Source organism: Etheostoma cragini, chromosome 4 (genome assembly GCF_013103735.1).
Source record: "Etheostoma cragini isolate CJK2018 chromosome 4, CSU_Ecrag_1.0, whole genome shotgun sequence".
In the NCBI taxonomy this organism is placed as follows: Eukaryota; Metazoa; Chordata; class Actinopteri; order Perciformes; family Percidae; genus Etheostoma; species Etheostoma cragini.
The window spans coordinates 4,684,314-4,711,420 of NC_048410.1; the positions used below are offsets into that span (position 1 = coordinate 4,684,314).

At 40.8% G+C, this 27,107-nt stretch overlaps 1 protein-coding gene and 1 long non-coding RNA gene across 3 annotated transcripts in view; one reads left to right on the forward strand and one right to left on the reverse strand.

Moving 5' to 3' along the window:
- LOC117943515 overlaps nt 1-27,107 on the reverse strand; it is a 31,729-nt gene that overhangs the window by 1,533 nt on the left and 3,089 nt on the right. The gene's annotated exons all lie outside the window — the stretch shown is intronic.
- The window catches only part of pdzrn3b (PDZ domain containing RING finger 3b), a 92,358-nt gene continuing 74,684 nt past the window's right edge, over nt 9,434-27,107 (forward strand). The window contains exons 1-3 of one of the 2 annotated variants that reach the window (XM_034869679.1): nt 9,535-10,248; nt 15,707-15,793; nt 18,128-18,235. In XM_034869679.1, the coding sequence (XP_034725570.1) occupies nt 9,535-10,248; nt 15,707-15,793; nt 18,128-18,235 (909 nt within the window). Of the gene's footprint in view, nt 10,249-15,706; nt 15,794-18,127; nt 18,236-27,107 lie in introns of both variants that reach the window. The other variant, XM_034869680.1, reaches the window with a different exon arrangement.

Below are 27,107 nucleotides of genomic sequence, written 5' to 3' on the forward strand. Positions count from 1 at the left end.
GGCAAGCCGAAAATCATTGGGAAGGCGTCCTTGCTCTATGGACATGTTAATGATATGGGTGATACACGGCGTGATAACCTCAGCTAAACTAACGTTCGCTTCCTGGTGGAGGCTAGCAGCAGACCTCCAGTGACCGGAAGCGTGGAACAGATCGTGCAGTACCACAAATCCTTAATAAAAGGATGATCATCTGCACATGTGCGAACATCTTGCGCATGACAGATCATGCAGGCAGCACAGATCACCCACTGTAAATCATTCATTTATTTGTAAAACAAAACTTCAAACTTGTATCCATGTGAGATTCACCGAGCAAAAGACACCAGCAGGGGGAACATTTCCTGCTGTTTCCCTCATTTCCTTTTCTCCTCTATGGAAATCTCAATTAAAAAAAAAAAAGTATCTCAAGATCAATCTTGACGCTCGTCTATTTTGAACGATATTGTATTTTACAATTTGGAGATGTGACAAACGTGAAGTGAACTCAAACCAAAACAGCCCTTGGGCGGACGGTTCCCGTGCACGGGACTTAAACTCGCCGTTTTTCGGAAGTGCTGACTTCTTTCCTAAATTGTAAGCATTAAACCGTCATAATCACGCTCATGCCATACATCATTTGAAAGCTTAAAGTCCCCTGATTCCATCGAGCCCACACACGAAGCAATAAGGTGACTCACAACGGTGATAATCATGTTCTGAAGTAAAGAAACACAGAAAGATTTGAGTCTAATCGAGTGTGTGTTTCCTACCTGTCTCCTCGTGTCTTTAATCACAGCGGTGAAAGATCGCCCAAAACCTTAGTTTCCTTCATCGAAAACACCCTAAGGTGTATCTTTTTCCCTGGGCACGGTACAGCAAAACCAATGACAGCGTTACATTCTCTGGCTTGTGCAGTTTGCAATGAACGTTGTTCCCAGCCAATAGGATCAGTGTATCTCAAGATACCCCCAAGCTAAGCAAATGAAATCTCACACTCCCCATTGGGCCCACGTGGGAAAGATTGACAGTGGAGCCCACAAATTAGAAGATAAGGTCATAAACCTGGCATCCCTGTGTAGCCAATAAGAAGACGAGTTGATTGATACCAAACATGGCAAACAAAAACTATTCCTGTGTTCTCTTACAGCAGTTTGAAGGCAGAAATATGGACTTCTGATGGCATTTCACCATTTCATAAAATTATGATTACTTATTTCTATCAATCTATGTATGTACTTCTTTCAGACATATCTGTGACTGATGTGGATGTGTTTTTGTATTTCAGAAGTTTTGTATTTAGCACTTTTTTGGCTTTTTTAGAAATAAGAAATAAGTCAAACGCACAGACACATCTGTAGAAATACATTCATACAAAATCCATTTTATAAGTCATTTTTTTCTGGATTTTTTCTGTTCTAAGTTGAGACATGAGGCTAGGGTACTATTTTAGTATATAGCCCCTATAATATGCTTACAGTAGTGCTTTTTATTAATTTTTCAGATGATTTACTTGGACGGAAATAGAAATTCTGTGTTCTAACCTCTGTAGCCCTGTGTCATTAAGGCCTAGTGTCACACTTCCACTAGAAACAACAAGTTGAGAGTGTTAACTTCCCAATGAACTCAGGATCATCCCAGAGGGCCAAAGCATGTGGAAACTGCAGCACTTTTTTAAGGGTAAAAATTTAGGCGAGAAAAACATATATTTTCAAGTGTTACTGAACAGGTTTTAATATACAGTCAGAAATAAATGTGATTTTTGCAGCTGAGAGATTTCATATCTCAGTTATAATAACAACAGCTTCCAGTCTGTGTTTATATCCAGCATCAGTCTTGTTACATTAGTATGCATTACCATCACCATATTCAAATATAAGTAATCTAATGAGCTGCTTGCAGACTTGTATAATAAAAGCAGAGAAATGTTGACAGTGCTCCATAACTATATTCAAAATTGTCTATGTTTGCTGAAGATGTATTAAAACTGCATGTCGGAGCTAAAATAGAAAAGCATCTGCATGTGTCCTATCCTGTCGACTCCGACTGCTGTACAGAGGGGATATACTGTCATGTTCATCAGCCACATCGATGTGACACAAATGGAGGCAGAGTGGTCACTGAACACCTAGCCTAGAGACTTTGTGAACGAGTGGCACTGAAATGCAACTTCCTTTGCACCCTCAGATCCTCTGTTTCGGTTGAGTTGCAATCTGGCTTCACTCTCTGCAGGAACTCATGAAACCCTCGCTGGGTCAGCTGAAGTAACCGATCCACTCTCAGTCCACTCTCAGTTTTTAACCCTTTAGCCTGCTTTTAGGATTTTGAAAAACATGTGTTGTCATAGGTTACTCACATGACGTTTCCTATGACCGTAATTAGTTAAATCTAAAAAAAAGTCAGTAGTTTCAATGTCAGATTTTGGGGGTTGGTGTGTAAGTGTGAAAACAATCAGTGGTGGTCCAATTCTCAAAAGTGAAATGAATCATGCACATGTTCATCAACCATGCATGAGAAAGTGTGAACTATGTCAGTTTGATGACCTGTTGACGCTATAGTCACAGCTTTCTGGCTCATGGTCGCTGTTCTCATTATCAAGAATCTTTCATCATAGCGGCTTTTATCTGCAGCTGCAGTCGTGCTGTTACCCTGCTTCAGGTGTTACAACAGCTTCTTCAAACCAATAGATTAGTCACTGAGCAGTGTCAGAAAATACATGCCAGATATAATTTATTTAAACCTGCCGTAATTGTTTGTTTTAGGGGACTTTTAGGCAGTGGATGTAGGTGATAATTCTCTTATAACAATTGATAGTGAATATGCACGCTCGTATTGATCATACTACGCTGTCTGTGTCTGCATGATGAATGTCTTATAAGAAATGGATACTGGACTCCAAGGTGCCCATACATTTGAATAAAAGATTCTCTCGCAGCACATTTTCTTCACTTCCTAGTTTGCTTCTGCGTTGTGCGGCACCCTGCACACGTGCATCAGTTTTTCTTTTTTTGACACTGCCTGCTCAGCCCATAGACTTTACATTGGGATGAAGTCACTCCCATATAAAAGAAATCTTCTCTAGGCTCCGGGAAAGTTTTGCATATAACGATATGAAAATTCATGGTACAAAAGTTCATAATACAAAGACTGATAACTGACCTTCTTTTCAGTTTTAGCTGATCTGTTAACAGTTTTACAAGTGTCTTTTTTATAATGGCAGTCTATGGGGAAATGCTTGTGGCATTCTGCAAGGGATTTTATATTGCAGTACCACGAGTGGCCAATGTGCAACTTGGCAGAAGGGCTGTGTGGCTGCATCCAGATGCACGGCCCATCAATAAAAAAGTAAAAAGTAAAGTAGAAAAGTTGACCTGATGGTGACGCTTAAGATAAGATCAGGACCTGTATTGATGTACCGACATGTGTATCCTTGGGGCCTGCATAATTCAAATTTAAAAATACAATCTTTGATTGGTGAAATGTATGACATGTTAAATGTGCTTTATTTGGATCTGAAATCATATCCATGGTTTATCTTTTAACTTCTATGTGTAAGTGTTTTTTCTTCTCTAATAAGCCAAGGTAGGATGTGCCAAGTATACTTTGAATGTTATTTATGGACCCGACCCAGTGGGAACAGAGCTTCCAGAAAATCAGCAGTGCTTCACAGGCTGCAGAAAGGAACTTCTCAAGTGCCTTCTTCCCCTCGTCCCCCCTGCAGAGGGACTCATCTGTTCCTAATATAACACACTTGTGCTTTGGAAACCTCTGTAACTAATGCATTATGCTAGTCCATCTGAAAAAGGCTGAAGGCGTTGTACAAGATCTTTTGCAGATCTCAGTCTGAAGTTACTGTATGTTCAGGTATATTTACCAGGGAAACACATGATTACACACTATAATTGCTTGAGAATATAACATGTAATGTTGTACATTAAGTTAGCAATAATATTCTATTTTTTCCTCAGCATTCTTCATTTATGGGCAAACATTTTACATGGTGGAAGTCATTCTTCTATTTGTGATTGTTTATTTCTTTTAAATGCTTTAAATAAAAAATAAAAAATTATTTAACTGTATTGGTAATTCAATGAGTTTGTTCCAAAAAAGCTGAAAAGGTAGCACACCTCAAATTTGCGGAGGACAAAATATTTACTTTTCACTTGTTGATTTGGCTCACATCACAGAAGAAATGGGGAAGTGTACCTAAGGGTACTCAAGAGCAGATGCCATTTTTCCCAACAGAGTTACAGCAGCTTGTGTAAATACTAATTTGGTAAAAAGGTCTCATAACATTTACAGAAATGTATGTTCTGTTAGAGTAAGAAAGACGCTTTGATAGTTATTGGTTTCCACACAGCAACAAGGATCCACTTTATGGTTCAGTGCGCATGCTTCTCTTCATGTGAGGGCAGTTTAAGATGATATCACCAGGTCATATTTATCAGGATTTACATGATCCTTGTACGTACATTGCAGTTTTATGAAAAATCATGAAACGTTTGCTATAAACTGTGAAATGAAAATCTTAAGCTTTCACCAGGGGGCCAAATATTTTTGTTGCAGGCCAGAAAACTAAACACTAAAATGTATTATATCCGTTTGGTACATAGAACTCATTAATCTCCTTACACCAGGGTTTCCCTTTGTGCAACAATTCCTTTCAGAATGTATTCAGCAGAATAGTATCACCACATACAGTAGTTCAGCCCTATATAATTTACAAAATAGGCTTTAATGTATCTAGTGAAGACACAGATTGTTATGGAAATAAACTTTAAGAAGTGCTGGTATGAGGCTCAACATTTCAGTCATAATGAGTCTCCTGCTGCTTTGTAAAAAGGGGTTTCTTCATTTCTGTCTGTTATTGTAGTTTATTTATGAAGCTACATTACAACAGTCAATAATTAGCTTTTAGAACAGTGTTAAGCAACTATGAGCTACTACAGACAGATAGTTTCAACACAATGGGAATTCCCCCCAAATCTTTACACACTCATTATTAGATATAAGTTGTTGCAGTAGCTCCAGGCAGGTACCAATTCAAATTAGGTATTTTCACAATTTTTATTTTTTTTAATCTCATCCTGGGAAAGTCTTTTGGTACACGGTTACATCAACTATTATTATTTTGCTTGGCATCGAAGAGTCATAAAGTAGTCTCAGGCAGACATGCAAAGCAACCATAGCAAACCATAACGTCTCACTAAAGATCTTGTCCATAATAATAGCAGACTTACATTCTCATTCATGTAATAACCAAGAAAGAAAGGTGAAGAGAGCAGGCTTTCTCTTAATGATTGTTTTAATATTAGCACTAACAGCAGCAGTAGTAGTGGAAACACTAAGAAAACTTGTAAGGATAATAATTATAGTTTTTCTTTGGTCCAGAAGGGCATTTCAGCCAGGGCAAAGGCACGTTGTCTGAATATTCTGTTTGCACATCTCTGCCATGACGATTTAATTAGCTACTGTGTGTGACTGCAGATTTAGGTCAGACTTTGTTCTGAGACTTTGACTTAGTTCATATAAAATGAGGATTTTCTCTCTTGTGCAGTTTTGCTGTTGGGTAAACCTGGGTTCCACGGACCAACATCCTGTTTCTAACCTCCCAGTGAGAACTCAGAACAGCCTGCTGTGAGAAACAAAGCAAAACAGGTATTGGCTTTCCTTCATGTACACATCAGCAGTTTGTGATAAAGATCTGTTAAGCAACGGCAAATATTATGCACATCACTATCTCTGTGGATCTATTTCTGTTTTTTCTGCATTTGATTAACAATTGCACTAAGTGAGACATTGCTTGTGTGGCACGGCGTGTTTTCAATAAATTTGGAGAGTCATACTTGAATACTATTTTAGCAACACCGCAGCTGACACTTGTGTTGTGCAACACCAATTGCACATTAACATGTTTATGCCTGTGAGGATGTTGTGACGGTTGAGCTGCTGTTCTCTGTCATAACAGACCGACAGGGCCGGAGTGGTTATTTGGTTCACACCATATGTCAGTGGCGTGCTAGAAGACCAGTGTAGCCTTGATGGTTCCCGCCACAACCATAACCAGTCCATAAGGTCACCCTGAAATCTTTTCAAACAGTGCTTAAAGTTACTCATTCACTCAAAGCGCTGGAGCCACAAAACTCCAATTCCCCCCGTGAAAAGCACAATAAGTTACTGATGTTTGCAAGAAAAACAAACCATACCATTGGCGTATAAATCACTTGGGGGCTAGACTTCAGTTTTTACAATATTACTGACTCCCAAGGGACTTGCAGGCGCATGGGAAACCACAGCGAGATGGATAGTGTATTCCTTTTGTAAGTACATCATGTTTCAGCGCAACATTAAAAGGCATCCCAAACAGCAATAACTCATCTTTGCAGTTCCCCACATGGCCCTCATGTCTTTGACATATCTAAAGAAGAGTGGTGATGATTACTAAATGGCACAACTCCAAAGGCATATACAAAACACCCTCATCACACATGCTGAAAACTCGATCCCTCTGTTGCCTTACAACAAAGGCTTCAAGTAAGAGGGTTCAACAAAGGAAAAACCCAGGACCACTCTGTTCATGTCAATCAAAGAATGTATTACTTTGCACATTTATTGCGCATCAATTATGGGACAGATATTTTAAAAGAAAGCAAAGTGTTTGCTGATTTTTTCTTAAAGGAATAGTTATATAGAAATAGGCGTGGGGAAACAGGCGTACCTGCTTTCTTTTCAAGAGCTACTTAAGATTAGATTGAAATCACTCTCCTGTTTGTACGCTAAATATGAAGCTACAGCCACCAGGCTATTAGTTTCACTTAGTATGAGACTGGATGAACATGGACATGGCTAACCTGGCTCAGTACAGAGGTAACTAAATGCCTACCAAAACTTTTACAGCTCACTAATTACACGTTACATCTTGTTTTTTTAATCCGTAGAATAAAAAAACTCACAAGAAGTCACAGGCAAATACATTTTCATTTGCAAAGACTTTCCAAAAATGTCAAACTTAAAATGTCGAACTACTCCTTTAAACCAGAATCAGCTGGTTTCACGCAGCTAAAACATGGAAATGATCATAAAATGCTATTTTGACTTGCAAGTCATGGGGGGGGGGGGCATTTCAGTCCAGTCTGTCCTGATCCTTCACTCACAGTTTAGGTTGGAGGACTGGGATTAACTCTTATCTCTTCTGGGATGTTGTCTGTCTTTTGGGACCCAACAGGGATTTGTCTAAGCCCCCTGCTGTTGCCACCTCACCCAGCTTTGTGGAAAACATTCCTAAACAGACCAGCCCGGAAGATAGCATATCAGTTCGTTTAACATACTGTACCACGAAAAATCCAAAAGCTTCAGTCGCTCATATAGCTTCACGCTTGCTCTGACTCCGACACCAGTCTATAAAAACAACTGCTTATTTATTTTCCCTCCATTTTGAGAGCAAACATTTCTCAGAGTGAGGCACTCTCACAGTAAACAGTCATACACAGACAGGCAGGTTGCTTGTTCCTGGACAGGAATGATAAATCACAGGCAATGGGTTGGCCCAGAGGTCAAGAGGCTGGTTGTAGCTGGTGGGCAGCTGGTTTGATTCTGCATTGTTGAGCACAATATTCCAGGATGATACTGCCAAGGTACCCTTAACAAAAGTGCTCGATTAGTTATCAAGCTTGAGCTCCGAACTGTGAAATTGTACATGACCGTGTACAGCTGATGTTCATCAGCATGAAATAACTCCGATTAATGTTTTAAACTGGTCCAAAGAAACGGGTGTTAAAGGAAAACATAAGCTCTCTTTCTCATTTTTTATCCATTTTTTTCTGCCCATTTGTTCCCATTTGACTCTCTTAAGTTGTTTTTCTTTTTAAACCAAGCAATGACCTAAAGAGTACCTGCTAAGAAAAGTATGTAATTGTACAGTGAGTATGGCCTATGAAACAGGCTGTATATATACACAGTGCAAGGTCCTTTGAGGTGACTGCACAGGGAGTTTTTCTTCCACTCCATCTAAGACAACCCATAACATCAGTGTAGGATTACCTGGAAGATCAGACTTTCTCTGTCACACTTTATCCATGAAGTCTTTGATAAGCCCTTGTTTTTAGTTTTGGATAATGCACATATGGAAAGTTTTTATTGAGCATGGCATAGCATAAAACTGGATTTACGAAAGAGGAGGCAACCGGTTGGAATGGGTATCTAATCAAGTCAGGGTCACAACCAACAGGCTGTGAGCTCCTGCCTAAGCAGCGGAGGCTATTCTTTTCCTTCACTGAGCACATCCAGTGTGCCCACTGGCGTTTCATTTACAATTCAAATACAGTCAGTGAAGGGCCTCCTGCTGGGATTGAAAAATCACTCAATTGGCAAAGTGATAACGTGTGTAATACCTTGCTTTCTTTACATAAGGAGTGTGGTGAGAGGTGTGTTCAAACAAGACTCTCATGGTGGTGTCTCAAATATTCATTTTGAAACCACACATTGTGTCTGTGTTGATTTTCCCAACTTTTATCTAATCTCCTCCTTATAGTGTGTTGTAACTTGAAAGTCTTGCTTGTGGTTGTACTCGTGATGTCCTTCCAAAGTTGCTTGTTTTCACAAGGGTTGTGCATGCCTGAACGCTCACCCGCCGTGTTCTAAACATCTACGTAACTGTCATGTCAGCTTACATTTACGTATGGAATTTGGCAGTTTGTCACTTAGAAATGTTCAGATGAGGAATATAGATATAGGGCTCCATATTATATTTAATCTAAATTAGTATCCCTATACAGTATGTAGGCTGCATCTAAATTCTAGACTATGTATGAAAACCAATAGGGCCACCTAGGTCAAGTAGGCAATATAATGTATCATATTAGTCTAAAAAAGTTATAATCAGTCCATATTTCAAATCAATAAATGAAACCATGTTGTGTACAGTGGTTACAAGAAGATGCATAAGATAAATTACCTCTTTTAAAACAAAACAAAATATTTAGTCATGCCTGTCTCTCAACCTCATATGCGCAGGTAACAGTGTAGTTACGGTAGAGAATTCCTTTTCCTTTAAAACTGCTGCCTTCACTGACTGTAAGAATCATTGTCGTTGCCGGTTTAGGTCACGTGACTAGCGCATGAGAGTTTACATTTCATATTTTCATGACAAAGGGCACGTCTGTGGTGTTATCAACAGAGAATAGGCTCACAAGTTTGGCATTTTTGTAGCTTTACATATCTATTTTTAAGGTGTGACGTTTAGGTGCCATAGCCTCCAACAACAATAATCTTAATCCAGATTTTATCACTTTCATTTTGCAGTTCCACAGCAAGATTGTTTCTACTTAAAAAGTTAACTAAAGTAACTACGTTTTAGGCTTAAAACTTTGTAAACTTTGAAATTGCAGGTTTACGAGGCGCACCTGAAGGCACCAAAAGTCTCGGTCAATTAGAAGAGTTTAGACATTGAGGGGAGCTTGTACTTGTACTCGGTCTGTGAGCGCTCCTCTGATGACCATCTAAAAACTCAGATCTGCGGGGGTGGGGAATCGACAAGTTTGGATTAGGACTTTGAAAAACATGGGATTCGAGCTGGACCGCTTCAAGGGGACCGTGGACCCGGATTTTAAATGCAACTTGTGCAATAAAGTCCTGGAAGACCCGCTGACGACTCCGTGCGGTCACGTCTTCTGCTCAGGCTGCGTGCTGCCCTGGGTCGTCCAGCAGAGCAGCTGCCCCGTCAAATGTCAGCGGATCTCAACCAAAGAGCTGAACCACGTCCTGCCTTTGAAAAACCTCATCCTGAAGCTGGAGATCAAATGTGACAACCACGCGAGGGGCTGCGATGCGGTGGTGAAGCTGCAGCATCTGGCCGAGCACGCCGAGATGTGCGACTACTCCCCGGAGAAGTGCAGGAATAAAGGATGCAACGAGGTGCTTAGCCTCCGGGACATGGATGCTCATATGCGGGAGACTTGCGACTACAGACCGGTGGGGATGTGCGAGAGCGGTTGCGGATTGATGCTCACTCGTAGAGAGCAGATATTAAACAGCCACTGCTGTATGAGAGCCCTGAAGGCGCACAACAGCGCGCTGCACTGCAAAATGATCAGCCTGGATAGAGAGTTCAAGAAGCAGACTATTAAAGCCAACAAGAGAGAGAAGTCACTCCTGGCACAACTTTCCGCCGTGCACACCGAGCTGCAAATGACAGCTCTGAAATATCAGAAGAAATTCACAGAGTACAGCGAGAGGATCGATTCCCTAACCAAGACCGTGGCTTTCTCCTGCAAGGTAAGCTGTTTATACTTTCAGGGAGCACTTGTAACTTTCCCCACCTTCGAATCCACAGTTACTTTCTCCCCGTCACTGAGGGGAAACCTGCAATATAAAATTAAAAAAGACACCTGAAGGACTAGCCTACTTCTATATGATTCCAGAAAGTAGGCTACATTCTGATAGTGTAGACCCAGTCAGGGGTCTAAATTTTCTCCCTAAACATATACAGTAGCCTAGTTTGGTCCATCTAATCTATACAACTGTTTCAGGGTCTTAATATAACTTTTTGATATATTTCTCAAGATATTTTGCTTGCTCTCAGGGACTTGGTATCTCAGTTTACTGGACCTCCATATTGTTTGGATAGTTTTTTAGAACACCCCAGATTAAAGTCTAACTTTTTTGAGGATTTATCTGAGGATTGTAGGCCTACTGCTTGGAAATCAAGTTTTCAGGAGTCCTGCAGTGCTCACAAGTTTGCTTCTTCACTGTCTGCTTTGAGACATGGATGTCAGCTGTGCCTCTGGCCAGCTGGCAGTCAAATGGGGGAGGGCCAAATATTTACTGCACTACTGTACACAACTAGAGCCAGGTTCTAGTTAAATTGCCTCCTCGCAGCACGCTCGTTTGAGGTTTTCTGTCATCAAATGTTCCCCCTTTTCCCCAGACAATCGTAACACATTAGAATCATGGATATGCAGTAGAAGAGTTACTGGTACCACAGTTGCACTTGTGTGTGTTGTGGAAGACAGTGAATATGAGTATCAACATTTGGGAAGGCTAAAAGTCCTTTTGAAAATGTTTTGTGGATTCTGCACACTGGGATGATGAGACATATTTGACCTTAGTTCCCATCCACCTACAGTGATACAATATGTAGGATTTCTGATGGTCACTGGTTAATAATGTCTCTAAGCCAGGCTCATATTGAAGAAAAGGGTCATAAACCCCTTGTTTAACGGTGTTTTATGGTTCAAATTCAAAAACCTAATGCCTCCTTTAATGACCAATTATCAACATCATAAAGAATACAGGAGTTCATAAGTCAGTTAATAAATTGAATTAGTGCATGGTGGTTGCTCTGCTGCTGGGATCAGCAGATGGGAGTGTCCCACTGTAATCAGGCTAAGTTATAAAATCTGTCCAAGAACAGGAGGAGGAGCTTTTGATTGGGCACACACTGCTGACAGTGTTACATAAAGTAATGTGGATGAATGGGCACCTTTCTTGGATGTTGTCCTACTTTATTTTAATTTTTTTCATATTTTACCTCTGAACTCCCTATTTTTGGTACTGAAGTTTCTTTTTTTCCCACATCTGCACGTGCATGTGACATATTTCAAAGACTTTACTCTTTTACTCTCATTTATGTATTTCTTTGGCCTTTTATTTCTTGGTGGTTTCATTTTTTTGTTTGTTATGGGCTCAGTTCCCAGTGAAATGTGTTCCGGTAGACTGGTAAATTGTGCATCAAAAGCACCGATGCGGGGAAATGGGGAAATCGCTCATGCTGGTATACAGAAGCTTGCTGGGCCAGTAGCACAGTTGATTATCATAGTTGGTTTGACTGAGTCCCAGGCCTACCACTGAGATATATACGTTAAGTGTATTAGCTCTACTAATGTTAACCGATTGAATAAAGTCCTTTGTCGTAAAACGCCTTGAATGTGCATAAAAGATACGGGAATTGTTCCGGAAACCACTGACATAAGAGAAAGAGCAGGCCTGAAGAAGAAGAAACTACATTTTGTGGATGATGTGGTTTGTTGGAAAGCTTCTTTTTTTTCTTCTAAAAGGCTCATTCATTGGGTCCAGTCAAGCAGAGAGCAGGATTGTTGGGTGGGAGAACTTAAATACACTCATGGCAATATGAAACAGAGCATCACAAGTAGGATTAGCTGTGAGAGGTGGGCAACTTGCAGACTGCCACTGAAACTCTCTGAGGGCCTAACATGAGGTCAGTGATCAATTGTTATCAGACTTGGTGATATGTATTGCCTTTCCAACCTCTCTCACAGGGGATATTTTGAATTGTCGATGAAGGAAAAGCCCAGGTAATGACATGTATGATGGCTCTGTTCCTTTTTGAAGCCTTGCTAGTGAACCAGCATTCCCAATACCATGAACCTGGAACACTCAATGCATTTCATCCGTTACTAGCACTATTTCACAAATCCAAATTTCCATGATGAGAAGTGTCTGATGCAGATTTGTCGTGACATATTTCTTCCTTAAATCACTGTCAAAGAGGGAATCGTGACTAGTAACCTGCTTTAGTTTTTATTTTTATTTTTTTGCGTCTCCGTCACTCCTCGGCTTAGGCTTCCTGAGCCAGATCGAGGATTTTAATGTCATCTTTTATTATCCAGGCAGTGTGACTGTGAGGGAGATCAGGATGACCTGACTATGTGGAACAACTGACTTGAGTTTCCAGTAATAGTCCTAACACTTTTCAAACCGCTTCAGTGAGCCAGCCAGAGCAATAAAACAAAGCAAAAACAAAAAGCTCAGATCTCCGTCTGGTTGACTTTAGGGCTGCTAGAATTGCTGTCACACTTTCCATTCAGCCTCAGATCTCTATTTTGAACTGAGTTCTTCTTCAGCTGCTATGCATGCCCGTGTTTGCGCTACTTGATGCGATGAAGAGTCTACACAACAAAACATCAAACCGATTGAGCCTCCATTGAATTTGATCTGGTTAATCATGGGTTTTATCTCATAAGGCTAATTGTGGTCTAATTTCAAAGCATTAATCTATGAGATAATTTAACAGAATACTGAAATCCATTAGTTATCTTGAACGCATAGGTCATAGTTATCCAGAACCAGTCCAGAAGTCAATGAAAACATGAGTTTTGGCTATTAAATTTCAACGTAAACCTTTGACAGAAGACATTGATAAAACTGCTGCTTCATTTGTATACATACAGTACCTTAGCTTCACTGAGTAATAATCCTCTTAATTGATTTGAAATCTACCAAACAACATCCTCCACAATCTGATATTTCAATTATCAGGCCACAGAGTCTCTGCCTTTTAATCACAGGGCAACAGCTTGTGAATAAATATTTTTCTTTTTCATTCTGCATTACAGTACCTACACTATAATTAAATACACTATGTTAGGAGGCAGACAGAGGGGAAGCAGTTTGATGCAGGACAGACTCGGAAAGTGTGACTGTTGCTGAGGTGAAGGCTCGCTGTGAGTGTGCCAAGTCACCAGTAAGCAACGTTTCACTGCTTTGTTGTTTGCTCTCTTTCCTCAGTAACAAACTGCCCCGTTCTTCTTTTTCCATTAAAGTTAATGTTAAACGTTTGTTTACTTGACATAGGTTCCATGTGTGTCTCCCCCCCCCCCCCCCCCCCCCCAAGTGATGTCAGTGTTGTTATTGGTGGTAAGGACATGTTTTTTTTATCACCTAGGCATACCTTTTTGTTTTAGTAAATACACAACGTCCTGAAGAGATTAACTTAATTCTTGGGGATTTGAGCTTCGCAAGAGTGTTCACAGATGTGAAAAAAAAAAAAACCTCTCCTTAATTACTCTGAGTTCATTTTAATGGCTCTCGCGGACGAAATGTAAAAAACACATTTAAAAATGCATCCAATTTGTTTTGAGGCTTGTGGCTGATTCAGTACAACTTAAGTGGATGAACTAGCCTGTTACTTTTTTTTGCGTTTTCACTTGATGCCCAACTGTTTTCTTGTTGACAGTAACGGCTGTAGTCACTTTAATGTGGAAGCATGTGTCGCTAATGCTGCCAAGGCACAGTGCAGGAGCACACCCATTCCTGAGTGGCCTGACATGCACATGATAGTCTTTTTAGAATACATGGCAGTCAGGAGACTGTACATGCCAAGCTTTATATTTAGTCTTAGCCTATGTCGCAGCATACTGGACTGGCAGCTGAAATTATGGTACCTCATAACTCCCCTCAAGTCCTGCTTGAAAAAAAAAGAAATATTAAGAGCTGACTCTGTGATTTTCTCAGAGGTTTTCATTTCATGTTGCCACAGAGTATGTGGTTCTGTTGTGTATTAATTTACATAGGACAACCGTTTGTGAGAAGGAAGGGCTGGCAGCTCTTTGGACTGGACACTTCTGGACTTTGGACTGGCTAAGCCTTGAAAAAAATATTCAATTGTAGTTTTCTTCTTTTTTCACCAATATTGGGATTGGGAGTTACATTGTGATAGATTTCTTTTTTATGAAAATAAACTCTAGGCCGACAGTTTTAAAGATAATTTTGACCAATAATAATCACAAAGTTATCTTGAGGTCCTGTCAGAGATCTTTCTTCCCCAACCAGTCAGTTGGGGAAAAGTGAAATTTCAGTTAAACAAATAGCAAGTTTTCCATAAAAGAACTGATCAATTTAGCCGGCATTTGTTAAGATATTACATGTTAATACTCAATAACATTCATATATAATTATGACATTTAGCAGTGGCCCTCTATTTGACAATAACAATTACAATTTCCAACAAACAACCGCTAATCCTACTATTGACAGCTCAGCACTGGAGCGGCTTAAGCTAACATTAGCTTTACAGAATTACTGTATGAACGGCTTCATAGCCCTATGTCCCGATGGTCGAGATTCAGAGCTTTTTGGTTGATAAGCATAATTTACCTACATAATGTAGCTGAAAGTTTACCCATGCAATTCCAACAACTCTGTCCACCAGCTCTCTTTCATTACAATAATTTACTACAGAGCTAACGTTATCAGTTAGCTACCTGTCAGTCTTAGTTAGCTGATTAGCTAGAATGTTTATTTTGAGAAAGACTCGCCAGTCTTTTGGTCTTTTTGTGTAGTAAGCGATGGTTTCTTTCGCCGAATCCATCTGTGGCTTATTCGTAATAGTGCAGACGCAGGCAGAGAGCTTATTAACTAGAGAACAGTCAATAACACCGTCAGGCTCTTCTTTGTTTTGCTAACTCACAGAGTTAACACCAATTAGCCAAAGCTAAGTAGAATATGCCAGCAATATGTCCGCGTTGTGTTAAACTTTAATTTCCTACACATTGGAAGATGAAGCCGTTAACTATGTCATATTGGCTAATTTAGCTTGAGTTTTAAACTGTGGTTTTGATATCAAATTATTAAATAATTAATTACAGCTGGAAGCATTGGACGGGCCCTCGCTCCTCTGTGTGCGTTGGGTTACTGGGGGGGCCGCACCTCATCACACAGTTCTTTAGCTGTGTAAGGGGGCATGGCTAAAGCATAGGGGGCTAGCCAAACATGACCAATGATAATGGGAACTCTCTGTTGAGTTCAATAATACAAAAGTGTACATCAAACTGGTCATTAGTTTAAGTTTTTTCTGCTCTTTGCTTCCTCTTGAAGTACCCAGTTGAATCCTTGTGCCACTCTCCTGGAGTTAGTAATGCCTTAACATGTTGTAACCTCCTGTCATCTCTGTGTAACGTTTCTCTCTTCTGTCTCTCTGTCTGTCTGTCTGTAGGAAGGCGAGACTTTATGCTTGACGGTTGTCCTTCTTCGTGAGGACGGATCTCTGGGTTTTAACATCATAGGAGGAAGGCCATGCGCGGTAGGTTGAAAGCTGAGCGTCTTGGAGGTTTCATCTCCCCCGGTGATCAGCCAAGTGTCATATGGCAACGCAGGAATGAATAGCACATACTGGAAGCACCACAGGCTTTCTCATTACTGACTGACACAACTTAGACAGTTGTGCATGTGTTTTCTAGTCTGTGGATAGATGGACCGCATCTATCAAGTTTTATTGTGTTTATATATTGGTCTGGTTTAGCGGATTTGGCATTGCAGATTAAAAAAACTATAATTACTTTTATGAGAGTTAAATCTGGGATTATGGCTTTGGCCGCACTTGTTTTGTCTCTAATTGAGGGGATTTCAGTGGTGAGGTAAACACAGAGGAGAGGAAAGGGTCTTTTCTACCAGCCTGAACTTTTCACAACTACTTCACTCCCTCAGGCTTTTGAGGTGAAAGTCATTAATGATGCCACACACTCTGCTGAGTGAAGGGTTGAAAATATCTCAACACTGGTTACAACTCTTCCATACATGGAGCTTCTTTCAGCAGCGAAGGTCCTATTGAAATGGCTTTCCCCATATCTGTTTCATCAGGACTGTATTCAACTGTTGCAGGGCTTTTTTTCCACTGCCGCCGTGACGCACTTTTCTGCAGCAACATAGATTACCATAGTAAAACTTTTTACAGCGGGAAACTATAAAAAGATCTACACATAAAAAGCTGTGTTTTTTACCAGAGTAGATTTGCAACCTTTCTCACTCTTGTGACAGAACCATGTATCAAACCCAACCATAAGAGAGCAGAGATAATACTTGGCTTTTGCTTTCCCTGCTCGCCTCAAATCAGCAGTCTGTGTAAGAAGCTATTCATTAAAATGGAAATAGCTAATATCCACGTAGCTCTTTGACACATGTGCTTTATGTGGCTGTTATTTTGGCATGGCTTGGTAAGAGCAATCAGCTGCCAGGTTTTGTGGTCTCTGGAAGACCTAGTTTGTCTACAACTCTGAAGATAGGGGTAGTTCTAAAGCAAAGTATTAAGTATGTCAAAAGATTTGTAGCAAAGCATAGCCGAGTTAACACGGTACTGTACATGATGCCCCTGCAAGAGGAAGCAGACCAGAAATAATGAATAAAAGTTAGCGCTGTGACTTCTGAGGTTTCTCTAAGTATCCCAATAAATTAACGTTGCGCTGCAGAGCTCAGCAAGAGTGTAGAAAGCAGTTCTTGTGGTTTAAAAAGCGTGCTTAGAGAGATGCCTTAGCTCTGATTATGGGGTCATGGCCTCAGTGTGGGACGTAGACTATCTCGTGTCCATCCAACATGTCAACATTTAGGCCCCTCTGCCGGCCAGAAATGCCCCTTCAGTCCTGGGAAGTATCTGAAGTTAAAGCAAACCCTTAATAGAAGTCCACACCTAAAGGCCCAGTGTGTAACGTGTTTACACACTGGGCCTTTATTTATTATCTAAATCTGTGTTGGCCTGCCCTTCTCATGAATATTTACCACAACCATAAATTCCAAGTATTCCTTTTGGCTTGAAATTTTACATTTGCATTTACATGAACTGGGGTTAGATGCTCCATATTCATGCGCCATCTTGCAATATGTTAGCCAGTAAGGGACATACTGTCAGGTGAGCCACTGTCAGGTGCCGCTTATGCTGCTCATGGGTATTGTCGCTTTCCGGACCTGGCAAGTTCGAAGAAGGAAACATGGAGGACCACACGTTCTCTAAATACATCCATGCACATATTCAAAATCCAAATTTTAGGAACAGGAGTCCTCTTCTTCGCCCAGAAAAAGAAAGGATATTGAAAAGAGCAAACGAAAAGGATGTGTTTGTGTGCATGCATGCATGACGGAAAGGTGTGTCATTGGGTGTTGTTGGGTGAACAAAAGATTTTTTTTGTTGGTGTTATCTGACTCACGAAAAGTTTTTGGTTTAGGGGGAAAACTGCATAATGTTCCCAGGGTTTTTAGAAGTAACCTACCAAGATTTATTGAGAGATCAAGTGGACACTTCTTTTGTTACGATGTCAGCGTATCAGACATATACTATATATTTTGTTTTTAAGATTACTTTTGGGGCATTTTAGGCCTTTATTTATATATAACAGCTAAAAACATGAAAGGAGAGAGAGAGAGAGAGAGGAGGAATGACATGCAGCAACGGGCTGCAGGCCAGAATCAAACCTACGGCCCCTGCATCAAGGGGTAAACCGCTATATATTGTTGCCTGCTCTACAGGTGAGCCAGCCAGGCACCCGTCAGAACTACATTTTGAAGATTTTTGCATTTAGAAATGTGTACGCCACATTTCTCCTAAACATTCCCGGAACACCGACAATAACTGCAATTTATTCCATAGGACGACAATGACAGCACTTCCAATGAAGGAATCTTTGTATCCAAGATCATCGAGGAAGGTCCGGCGGACAAGGAAGAAGGGCTTCAAATCCACGACAGAATACTAGAGGTATGTGGCCAACACTGTAGTATTTCATATGGAGGAGGTTTATGTACTGTAGCTGGGGAAGTTGGATTAGGTGACAGCTGCTGTCTGCCCTATACAGATGACGACAGTGAGGAAGCACGAACCCACCACTCAATATGTATGCTCTTAATGAATTTCGAGCTTTAACAATTTGGGCTTTTATTTTAGCTCAAGAAAGTAAATCCTGCAGGCAGCAAACGTGTCACCATAAACAGTACTTCTACCCATCAACACTCAGACGAAGGCTTTGTTAAGTGGGGCATCACCGTAGATAGACCGATTTTAAAGCTGAGGCAGTGTTGTCTGTCTTTGGTTTTGCTGAGTGAGAAAGAGCCCTGTGTTAGCTTCATAGCCGACAAATCCCTTCTGACAGAGCTGTCGTGTAGCATCCTCCTCTCGCCTTGAAACAGAATCTTGTGTGGAAAGGCTAGCTCACCCTGAGGTCAACTTGAGGGATGCGTTGAAAAACTTTACATCACAAAGGTTGCTTTTATAGAAGCGTTGTCAAGCAGACTCTTACACAATGGTTGCATTGAACATAGATGTTTATGTGGATTACAAGTGTGTATTACCGCTTGCCGCAAGATGACAAATATGGTTTGACGCAGACTTTATTGTCAAACCTCAGTGAAATTGCCCCGAAGCATTTTGACCAGCACATTGCTCACAGAGATGTTTGTGGAAAGTGTTTACAAGAAAAGAAGACATCTGGACTGCTCACTCTATCCTGTCATTTATGCAGTCAATACAAAAATGCCACAAGTCCTCTGGCACAAGCCTCATGCTTTGGTTCTAAATATCATGGTTGTAAGTAAGGCAGCACCATAACTAAGATGTGACACGTTTGGCCTCATATACAGTATAATCATCCAGTAACACAATCAAGTATCTCAAAGCTCACCGCTACTTGACTACAAAGGACAGCGATCCTGAAGACTTGAGGCCAACAAAAGACTCCAAGTGGGCCACATGCTGATGAGCGAAGAGAGATGAGCTCATATGTCACTTGGCCGTGTACAAGTAGACCTAAAATGTGTATCTTTGCATGCATCTGGAGTGTCTGTTTTAATGAGCTTAGCCTGGGCGTGTATGAAGGTTGGGGAATCATGTTAATGGACCAGATGTTGCTGAATTTGGTTACTTGAGAAGATATCTTGGATAAGATTTCGTGTTGAGATAGCCATTCACCCTTCATCGGCTTTAAAAAGAACAAAAAGAACAAAAAGAGTACAGATTTTGCTTTAGGATAATTCTGCACTTGTGTGTCTTGTTTTCGAGCTATTGTGGTTGAAGTAAAAAAAATCTCTCCAATGAGAAGAACACTTGAGCATAGTGGACGCAAAGAGCCTAAGGAAGTAGCAAAGCCCCCTATTAAGTGACCTTTTTCTTTTCAAGAGGTGAGGGATTAATAGACAAAATGCAACAAAATAAATCATTCAGCCATTGAAGTAGAAATGAATAGACCGTTCAGAGTTGTTGTTCCACTTTGGCGCTTTTCATCAAATGTGAAACCTGATAGTGAAGGTGGTTCATATTTCGAAGACTCTCTCTTTGTTAGCTGCTTAAAGCAAAAAGTTCCATGTCATGGTTTTCCTGACCATAATAAGAAATGCAACGTAATAACGACATGTTTGCAATTGTGTGGGTTGCATCTTTAACCCCGGGTGATTTGGTCTATGAACTGGTTTACAGTGGTGAATATCGAGGGAATTGAATACAAAGCACCCAAAGGCAGTTTCATGTGGATTGAAACCAACAGCTCTTAACTCCGACCTATTTAGCATCCTGTGTGGCACCCAGTGCGTTAGAAAAGCGTAAGCCTTCAAATTTGGTTTCTAATCACACCTTTTTTTACAGATTCAGTGACTTCCACACATATCTACAGTTCGATGCTGTCGAAAGTACACCAGGAGTCCTTAAAGAAGCCATACAATTTGTAAAAATCAACCAAGATGTGAGACTTTCTTTGTGATCACGTTTGCAGCTAATGATTACTTTTCATCTTCAGTCGACCTGTTGACTATCTTTTAGATTCAACCTTTTTGGGTGCCAGGATAGCTCACTTGGTGGAGATTTGCTCCTTGACATGGCGGGTTCGGGTTCCCTTCCCACTCTACCCAAAACTTTCCAGAACCCAAGGTGATATCCTTAAATTATTTTTAAAGACACATTCTTTCTTTCCAAAAGAGCTTTTGTCAGACTAACAGTCCAAAACTCTTTTCAGTTTTTAATGATAAAAAAGAGAAAATCCCAAGAAGTTGAAGCAGCAATTTCTTTCCTTTTTTCAACTGACTTAATTGATCAAGCCAGAAAGCTTCATGAACAATCTAGGATGAAGCTGAAAAGACAAGAAAATAGTTTTTTTTTTTCCAAGGTTGATTAAAGCAGAGTTGGGAAACCAAAAGCAATAAGCTAAAAGAAGCCAAATGCACTACAGAGCTGAGGGGAACTGCATAGTTGGGTGATAACTCTCAGTGGGTTCGTCCCTACCAACAACTTCATTCACAAAAGTCACACATTCAATTGTTTAACGTAAAACAAAATAAAAATGGTCACACTTTACTTGAAGGTATCTACATAAGAATGACATGACACTGTCATGAAACGTAAATAAGTCATAAAAGTTTATGACATAACGCTTCTTTTAATGTCATTTGGTTTTGTCAGAACCGGTTAGGGTTAGGTTTCACGTGTCATGACTGTGTCATGTCACTTCAGCATAGAAAACTTCAAGTAAAGTGTTACCAAAAAAAACTGATTAGTGCAGCTGTAAAGGTCAAATATAGAAAATGCTTAGAAAAGGTTTAGTTTTTAGTGGTGCCACCCTCATGATAGTGGAACGAAAATGTGGCAATCATTTTGACAGTCATTCACAAGGTATAGCATAACTCTTTCTGTGGGCATCAAACCCTGTATAAAAAGAACAATCATATTACATGGAGCGGGGTAAAGCGCGTTCACCTGGGGAGTCAGAGCTGTTTTCTCTACCTGTAGTAGAGGTGTTATTTCCACTAAGTCTATATGGATGCAACGTGTACATGATGTTCCACGGCTTGTCACTCTATAACAGGCTCACAAGCGGGGGAGTGTGATAGCAGATGGCTGTCTTCTAACTGAGCTACAGGCTGGTATGAATCAGCACATGAATGCCTCCTTGTTCAGCCGGACATTTTTTCTCATAAAAACCCTCGAGCTGTGTTTGCTTTCACTAGCCCCCTCGGCGAGCTAAAAAATCTCTGCCCTCTGGTCAGGATGCGTGTTTTGCCGGGATTTCATGAATAAGTTCTGATTCAGTGTTACAAGGGGATTGGTCTGCTATGAAGGACTCTGCTCTCTGGCAAGGATTTTTAGATAGCTGATTGATTTTATACTTACATGCTTTTTTAGATGTCTACCATATAAATGTAATCCCAGCATTTATTTCTTTAATGGGACTTCACATTGAGCAATGCTGGAACTCAGTCAAGAGTTTGTTGCTTGCTGTTTTTTTTCCTAGAAAAAATGGCCTTTAACTTTCTTCAAGCCTCTTTGCTTGTGTAACATGGCTAAGCCAATGTCATAATCCCAGAACGGCCGCGCCTGAGCTCTCGGATTGGAGGGGACGTTTTCTGTGTGGGCTTTTTGAGTGTGAAAATAGGAAAAGAATGGAGACGCCTGGGCTGCTTGTCGTAAATGTCGCCTTGTAAATCCTTGGCAAACATTCTTAGGTCGAGGAGGGCAAACAGCAACAACTACTTTAAAATAAACTGACATTGAGAGAAGCCAGTTCTAATATGGAAGACACTGTTGTGTGTGTTGTGTATGTGTGTGTGGGTGTGTGTGTGTGTGTGTGTGTGGACTGAGAGGGGGCAGGAATGTGTTCCTGCTAAGACAACGTTTGTATAAAAATGTATACTGGATGCCATTTGAATCAAAAAGTGGAGATTGCAAGGCTAAAACTCAAGAGCACCAACATTTTCATTCAGCGTCAACTGCCTGATACAAGACAGCGTCAGAAAACATGGATCAAAAATAGCAGGCGTGTTTGTGCCGGCTCAGTTTTGTTACAGATGATGTAAGTTGGAATAGCTGGCAGTTACCCCTTGTTAGAGATGCCTAATGTAGTTTTTGAGTTATTAGCTGGAAGAAGACCAGGAGAAGTTGGAGAAATGCCAGGGGTCACAATCAAGCGTGTCTGAAATGCAAAATAGGCTGCTCTAAATATAGCATTTTATTATTTACAAAGGATATAAAATTGTGCTGAGACTTTGTAACTCCCTACACCCACATTAGCTGCATTGTGTTTGACACAACCTGTTCCCATGACCATATTGCTACAGCTTATACTAAGTATCAAAGAATCAATGGGCTTTTGGCCTTGTTAAATCCATTGATGTTTAAAACTTGAGAAAAAAAATAGTTTACTTCATACTGCAAAAATAATGCAATTTATCTTAAGCTGCTGAGAGTAATTTAACATCTACCTACGTATATTTAGAGCGGTGACACTGCTTAAGGCAGCACATCTGCAGTTTCTGACTCGTCACTAGCTGTATGAGTTGCGAGGTTACCCACAGTGAGCCACTAAACACCTCAAACCTCCCCACAGTTACTTAAGTGTCCAGTCACCAGGCCAGACAACGCTCAAAACCCCGACAGATAGCACTTAGCAGTGACTGACTGAAATGCAAAGTGAGCCGGGTGGGAGGCTGGTCTCAAACATGCATGTCAACGAACCTTTATTAGGCAACGAGAAAGCTAGTTTGGAAGCAAAGTGCTGCCTTTTGTTGCAACTTAGGTGCATTTTTCCTTTAGACATTCCAGATAAGATTCTGATCCTTGGAAGGCTGTGATGCCATAAGGCTTAGTTTGACTATAGTTGATTCAGTAAGTGTTCAGCACTGTTCTTGCTGTATTTTATGGCATGTTGTACATCGTTGAACTCAAGTGAAATTTTACACTTTTAGTGTGTGTAAGCTCTGTATGCTTTATAAATCCACTGAATGCTATTGAGTATTGCTTCCAAAGCAGAGCACATGTAATATTATTGTATCTGACAGCAGTTTTCCCATCTGACGATGTATTTGGCATGTCTATTACTGTAAGATTACTACTGCTAGTGTGATTGGCTGAACCCCACTGTCACTAATAAGTTGTCACAGCACATGGCATCCTCAGCAGGACATGTGCCAAAAGTTCCCCAGGCGTTATTTTTGACCCGGAGGGCTGTGAGAAACAGACATAGAAGTTATTTCCCTAAGGGGGATCACATGTTGTTTGGCATTCTTAGGCAAGAAGTAGGCCTTTGTCAGGCTCTTTATTGGATTTTGGCCCCTGTGAAGGCAGTGTGTTTATTCCCCAGATGGGCAAACTGAATGTGGCACTGCTCTGTTTCTCCTGCCTGGATCTACACAGGATGAATCCACCCCAGGCTAAGCAGGCCAATCTTAGCAGCGAGTCACATTCCTGGGCCCCGTGGTCCAGCTGAGGCAGGAGAAGGACATTAAATCAAATCTAACTTTTAAGAGTCCATAATCAGCTTCTGGTGGTAGCCGCTGCCGTATGCCGAGCTGGTTTTAAGAAGTGTGGACAAGCACACCTTTGTTTTCCACTGCTCGGGGGTCGTTGGCGGGGGAGGAGGGGGTTTAAGATGTGGAGACGTCAGTCTAGAGATGGTGTGAGGTGAGCTTATGCCTCGCTGATGCCAGAAGGCCAGCTTGTGTCCTCAAAGGCAGACGGCGCTTGAATATTTTTGCGGAGACATAGAGTCTGGGCCTACCGTAACTGTGTTTGCTCTCCTCCAACACAGTCTCGCCCAACTCCTTGTCCATTGGAGCTAGTGGGTTAATATATGGCTCCTAAAAAGTTTACAGCGGGCAGAAATAGACAGGTGGAATTGAGGCAAATTATTCTGCCAATCAATCACTCTTCTTGTTTAAATGGGTCAGTAACAATTGTCTCAGGTTGCTCTGCCAGCTGCTTCTCATGTCAGCCATTGCCCCCAAGCACAGACTGCCCACCAACTCCTAATTAACTACCCTCAATTAAACCCTAATAGGCTGATTAACAGACCCTTAGTTGTGCTGTAATGGCCTGTCGTTTCCTCCCAGTGCCCTTCTGAAATGCATCCTGACTGCAGCATGTTAATCACCTCTCTCTCTCTCTCTCTCTCTCCCTCCCTCCCTCTCTCTCTTGCTCTCTCTCTCTCTCTCTCTTTCTTCAAGTTTTCATGTTAATTTGAGCACTAATATGAGTTTTCAGTTCCCTGTATCATTTCCAAGTGCATTTTAATTAGGAATTCAACAAATAAAAATACATGTCTGCCAAAGTGACCCCAATCCGTCCACAAACCAAGAAACCCTGTGTACTTACACTGTATATCAGTGCTGCACTCTACTGTAGTCGTACGCCAGTCTTCTGTTCAACTGCACCAAAAATAGCGCAGCATGTCAGTGTCCCTTTCTCAATATTTGAGATGATCACAGTAGGAATCTCACAAGGGAACAAAACAGAAATAGAAAACAGTGGCATGGTTCTAAAACCATCAGCTAAAGGAAAGTGTTGAGAGTTTGTTTTCATCCATTGAGGAGACCACAGTTTGAAACTCTGTGCTCCCAACATTAAAGAAGTTGTAAATCTTTGTGCTGGTTTCCTGCTGCAGAGGAGCCAAGGATCGTGAAGGCCTTTCTTACTGGTCTGTGTAAGCTTTAGGGACAGTCAGCAGAATTTACTCGAGATAGTAAAATAATTCCCCATGGTGGTTTTGTCAAATAAAATAAGAGTGCTTAATATTATAACTATATAGAGGGAGTTTTTCCACTTAGAGCTGATATATAACTGCATTATGGCAACATAAAAATGAAATGGGGGACTGCTGATTAAGGGAATGCTCCATGCAGGGAAATCGATTATATGAAAGAAATAGGCTGCCAAGCCTCAGCAGTAGACTTAGGGCTTAGGGCATATATTGATGTAATATTGATCGTGATATGAGACTAGATATTGTCTTAGATTTTGGATATCGTAATATTGTGATATGGCATAAGTGTCTTCTTTTCCTGGTTTTAAAGCCTGCATTACATTAAAGTCATATACTTTTCTGAACTTAACAGACTGTTCTAGCTTTTCTCCTATTTGCCTTTTCCCCACTTAGACATTATATCCACATTACTGATGATTGTTCATCTAAAATCTAAGCGTGAAGATATTTTGTCAAAGCACCCTGGAATATCACCACAATATCAATATTGAGGTATTTGGTCAAGAATATCGTGATATCTTACTTTCTCCCTATTGCCCAGCCCGTTAGTAGACTTAAGAATAAATCACAAGATATTGACATGCAATGCCTTCAGTCTTTTCTCTTCTGACCCAACAATTGGAGTTTTATGACCAATGCCAACATTATTATGATATACACGGATGGAGTTTCCTGATTTATTATACAGATTCCATGTCTCACTAGTTGGTGGCAGACTCTGTGACATATGTATTTGGTTCTATGGAAATGGCTATGGGCTGACAGTGATTTAAACATAAGTTTGTGAGGCATTTTAAGATCCAACATGGGTCCCTCAGTAGATTATAGGCTATAGATTTCCCTCATCAATCAAAATGCCATGGTTTGGTTGTCTTCATCTCGTATGGAACCATTGCCGTTTTTGCTCCAGTCCAGTGAGATGATAAAGTCGACTTCATTTCTTTTCCAGCAGCTCTGCATGACTTTAATCCCAACTCACTGTTAATCATGTACAGTAGGTTCTACTCATTTTTTTTTGCTCAGTGACATTACCAGTGCCACATGAACTAAAGCCACACTAGAGCGCCACATACTGCGCTCCATGGCCGCTACAAAAACCATAACTTTTGGATAAATTTGGAATCTAATCTTCCAAACGATTCCAATAAAGTAACGATTCCATAGGAATCGTGATTTTTTAAAACGATTTCAAGTTGGAACCCGTTCTCGATGCCCAATCCTGCAGTAATCCTCAGAGCTTATGAGGGTGCAAGACTTACTATCAACATGCAACAGGGCAATACAAAGGAGAGCAGGGTCAGAGATAATGAGATAGCGGTGTAGAACACTCAATCTTAACCAAATACAAATGAGTCTGACCAGTTTAGTTAGTTTGGGTCACGAGTAAGCATTTCAGATCAAATGTAGACACTGAATTGCCTATTTCTTCCCGCAAAGGGGAAGAAATAGGCACAATAACCATTTAACTTGCAGTGTAGAAAAGTCTATCAAATCCCCCTATTGGCAGCATTTCATGCATTCTCTCTTACTATTTGTTCATTTGACCGGTACAGTACTTCTGCAGATCTAAAGCTAATTCTCATTTGTGTTTAAAAAACAAAAAAAGGAGCAAGATGGCTTTTCCGATATCAATCACTCGTTAATACCTGAAGTGCCAGTCTGACCTTCAGAACAAGACTAAAGCTTTTCTGAAGCGGGCCTAATCTGACCTCTGTAAGGCTCACTGTAAGGCCCTGTTAGGACTTAACAAATGCAAAACACACAGGGTTGACATCACCGTACATAATTGTCCCTCCTTCACATGACAGATTAGATTTAGTCATACAGCATCTGAGCTAACATCAGAGCTAATTTCAAAACATGTGTGTGTACAGTAGTCCTGCAGTGCACAATTAATATTCACACCTGCTCTTTTTCAACGTGAACATCATGAGGATCCCCTCTCTGGATAGAGAATGGTGAAAGGCCTAAATGGTTCAACTGGCAGTGATGGGCCACAGCAAAGAAGTGGATCCGTTGTCCCCGATCAAAATATGTTCTTCACTCCGATGGATCCTGACGACACATCCCGCTTTAAATGTGCTTCCCATTCCCCTCTCATGAGCTCCCATTCAT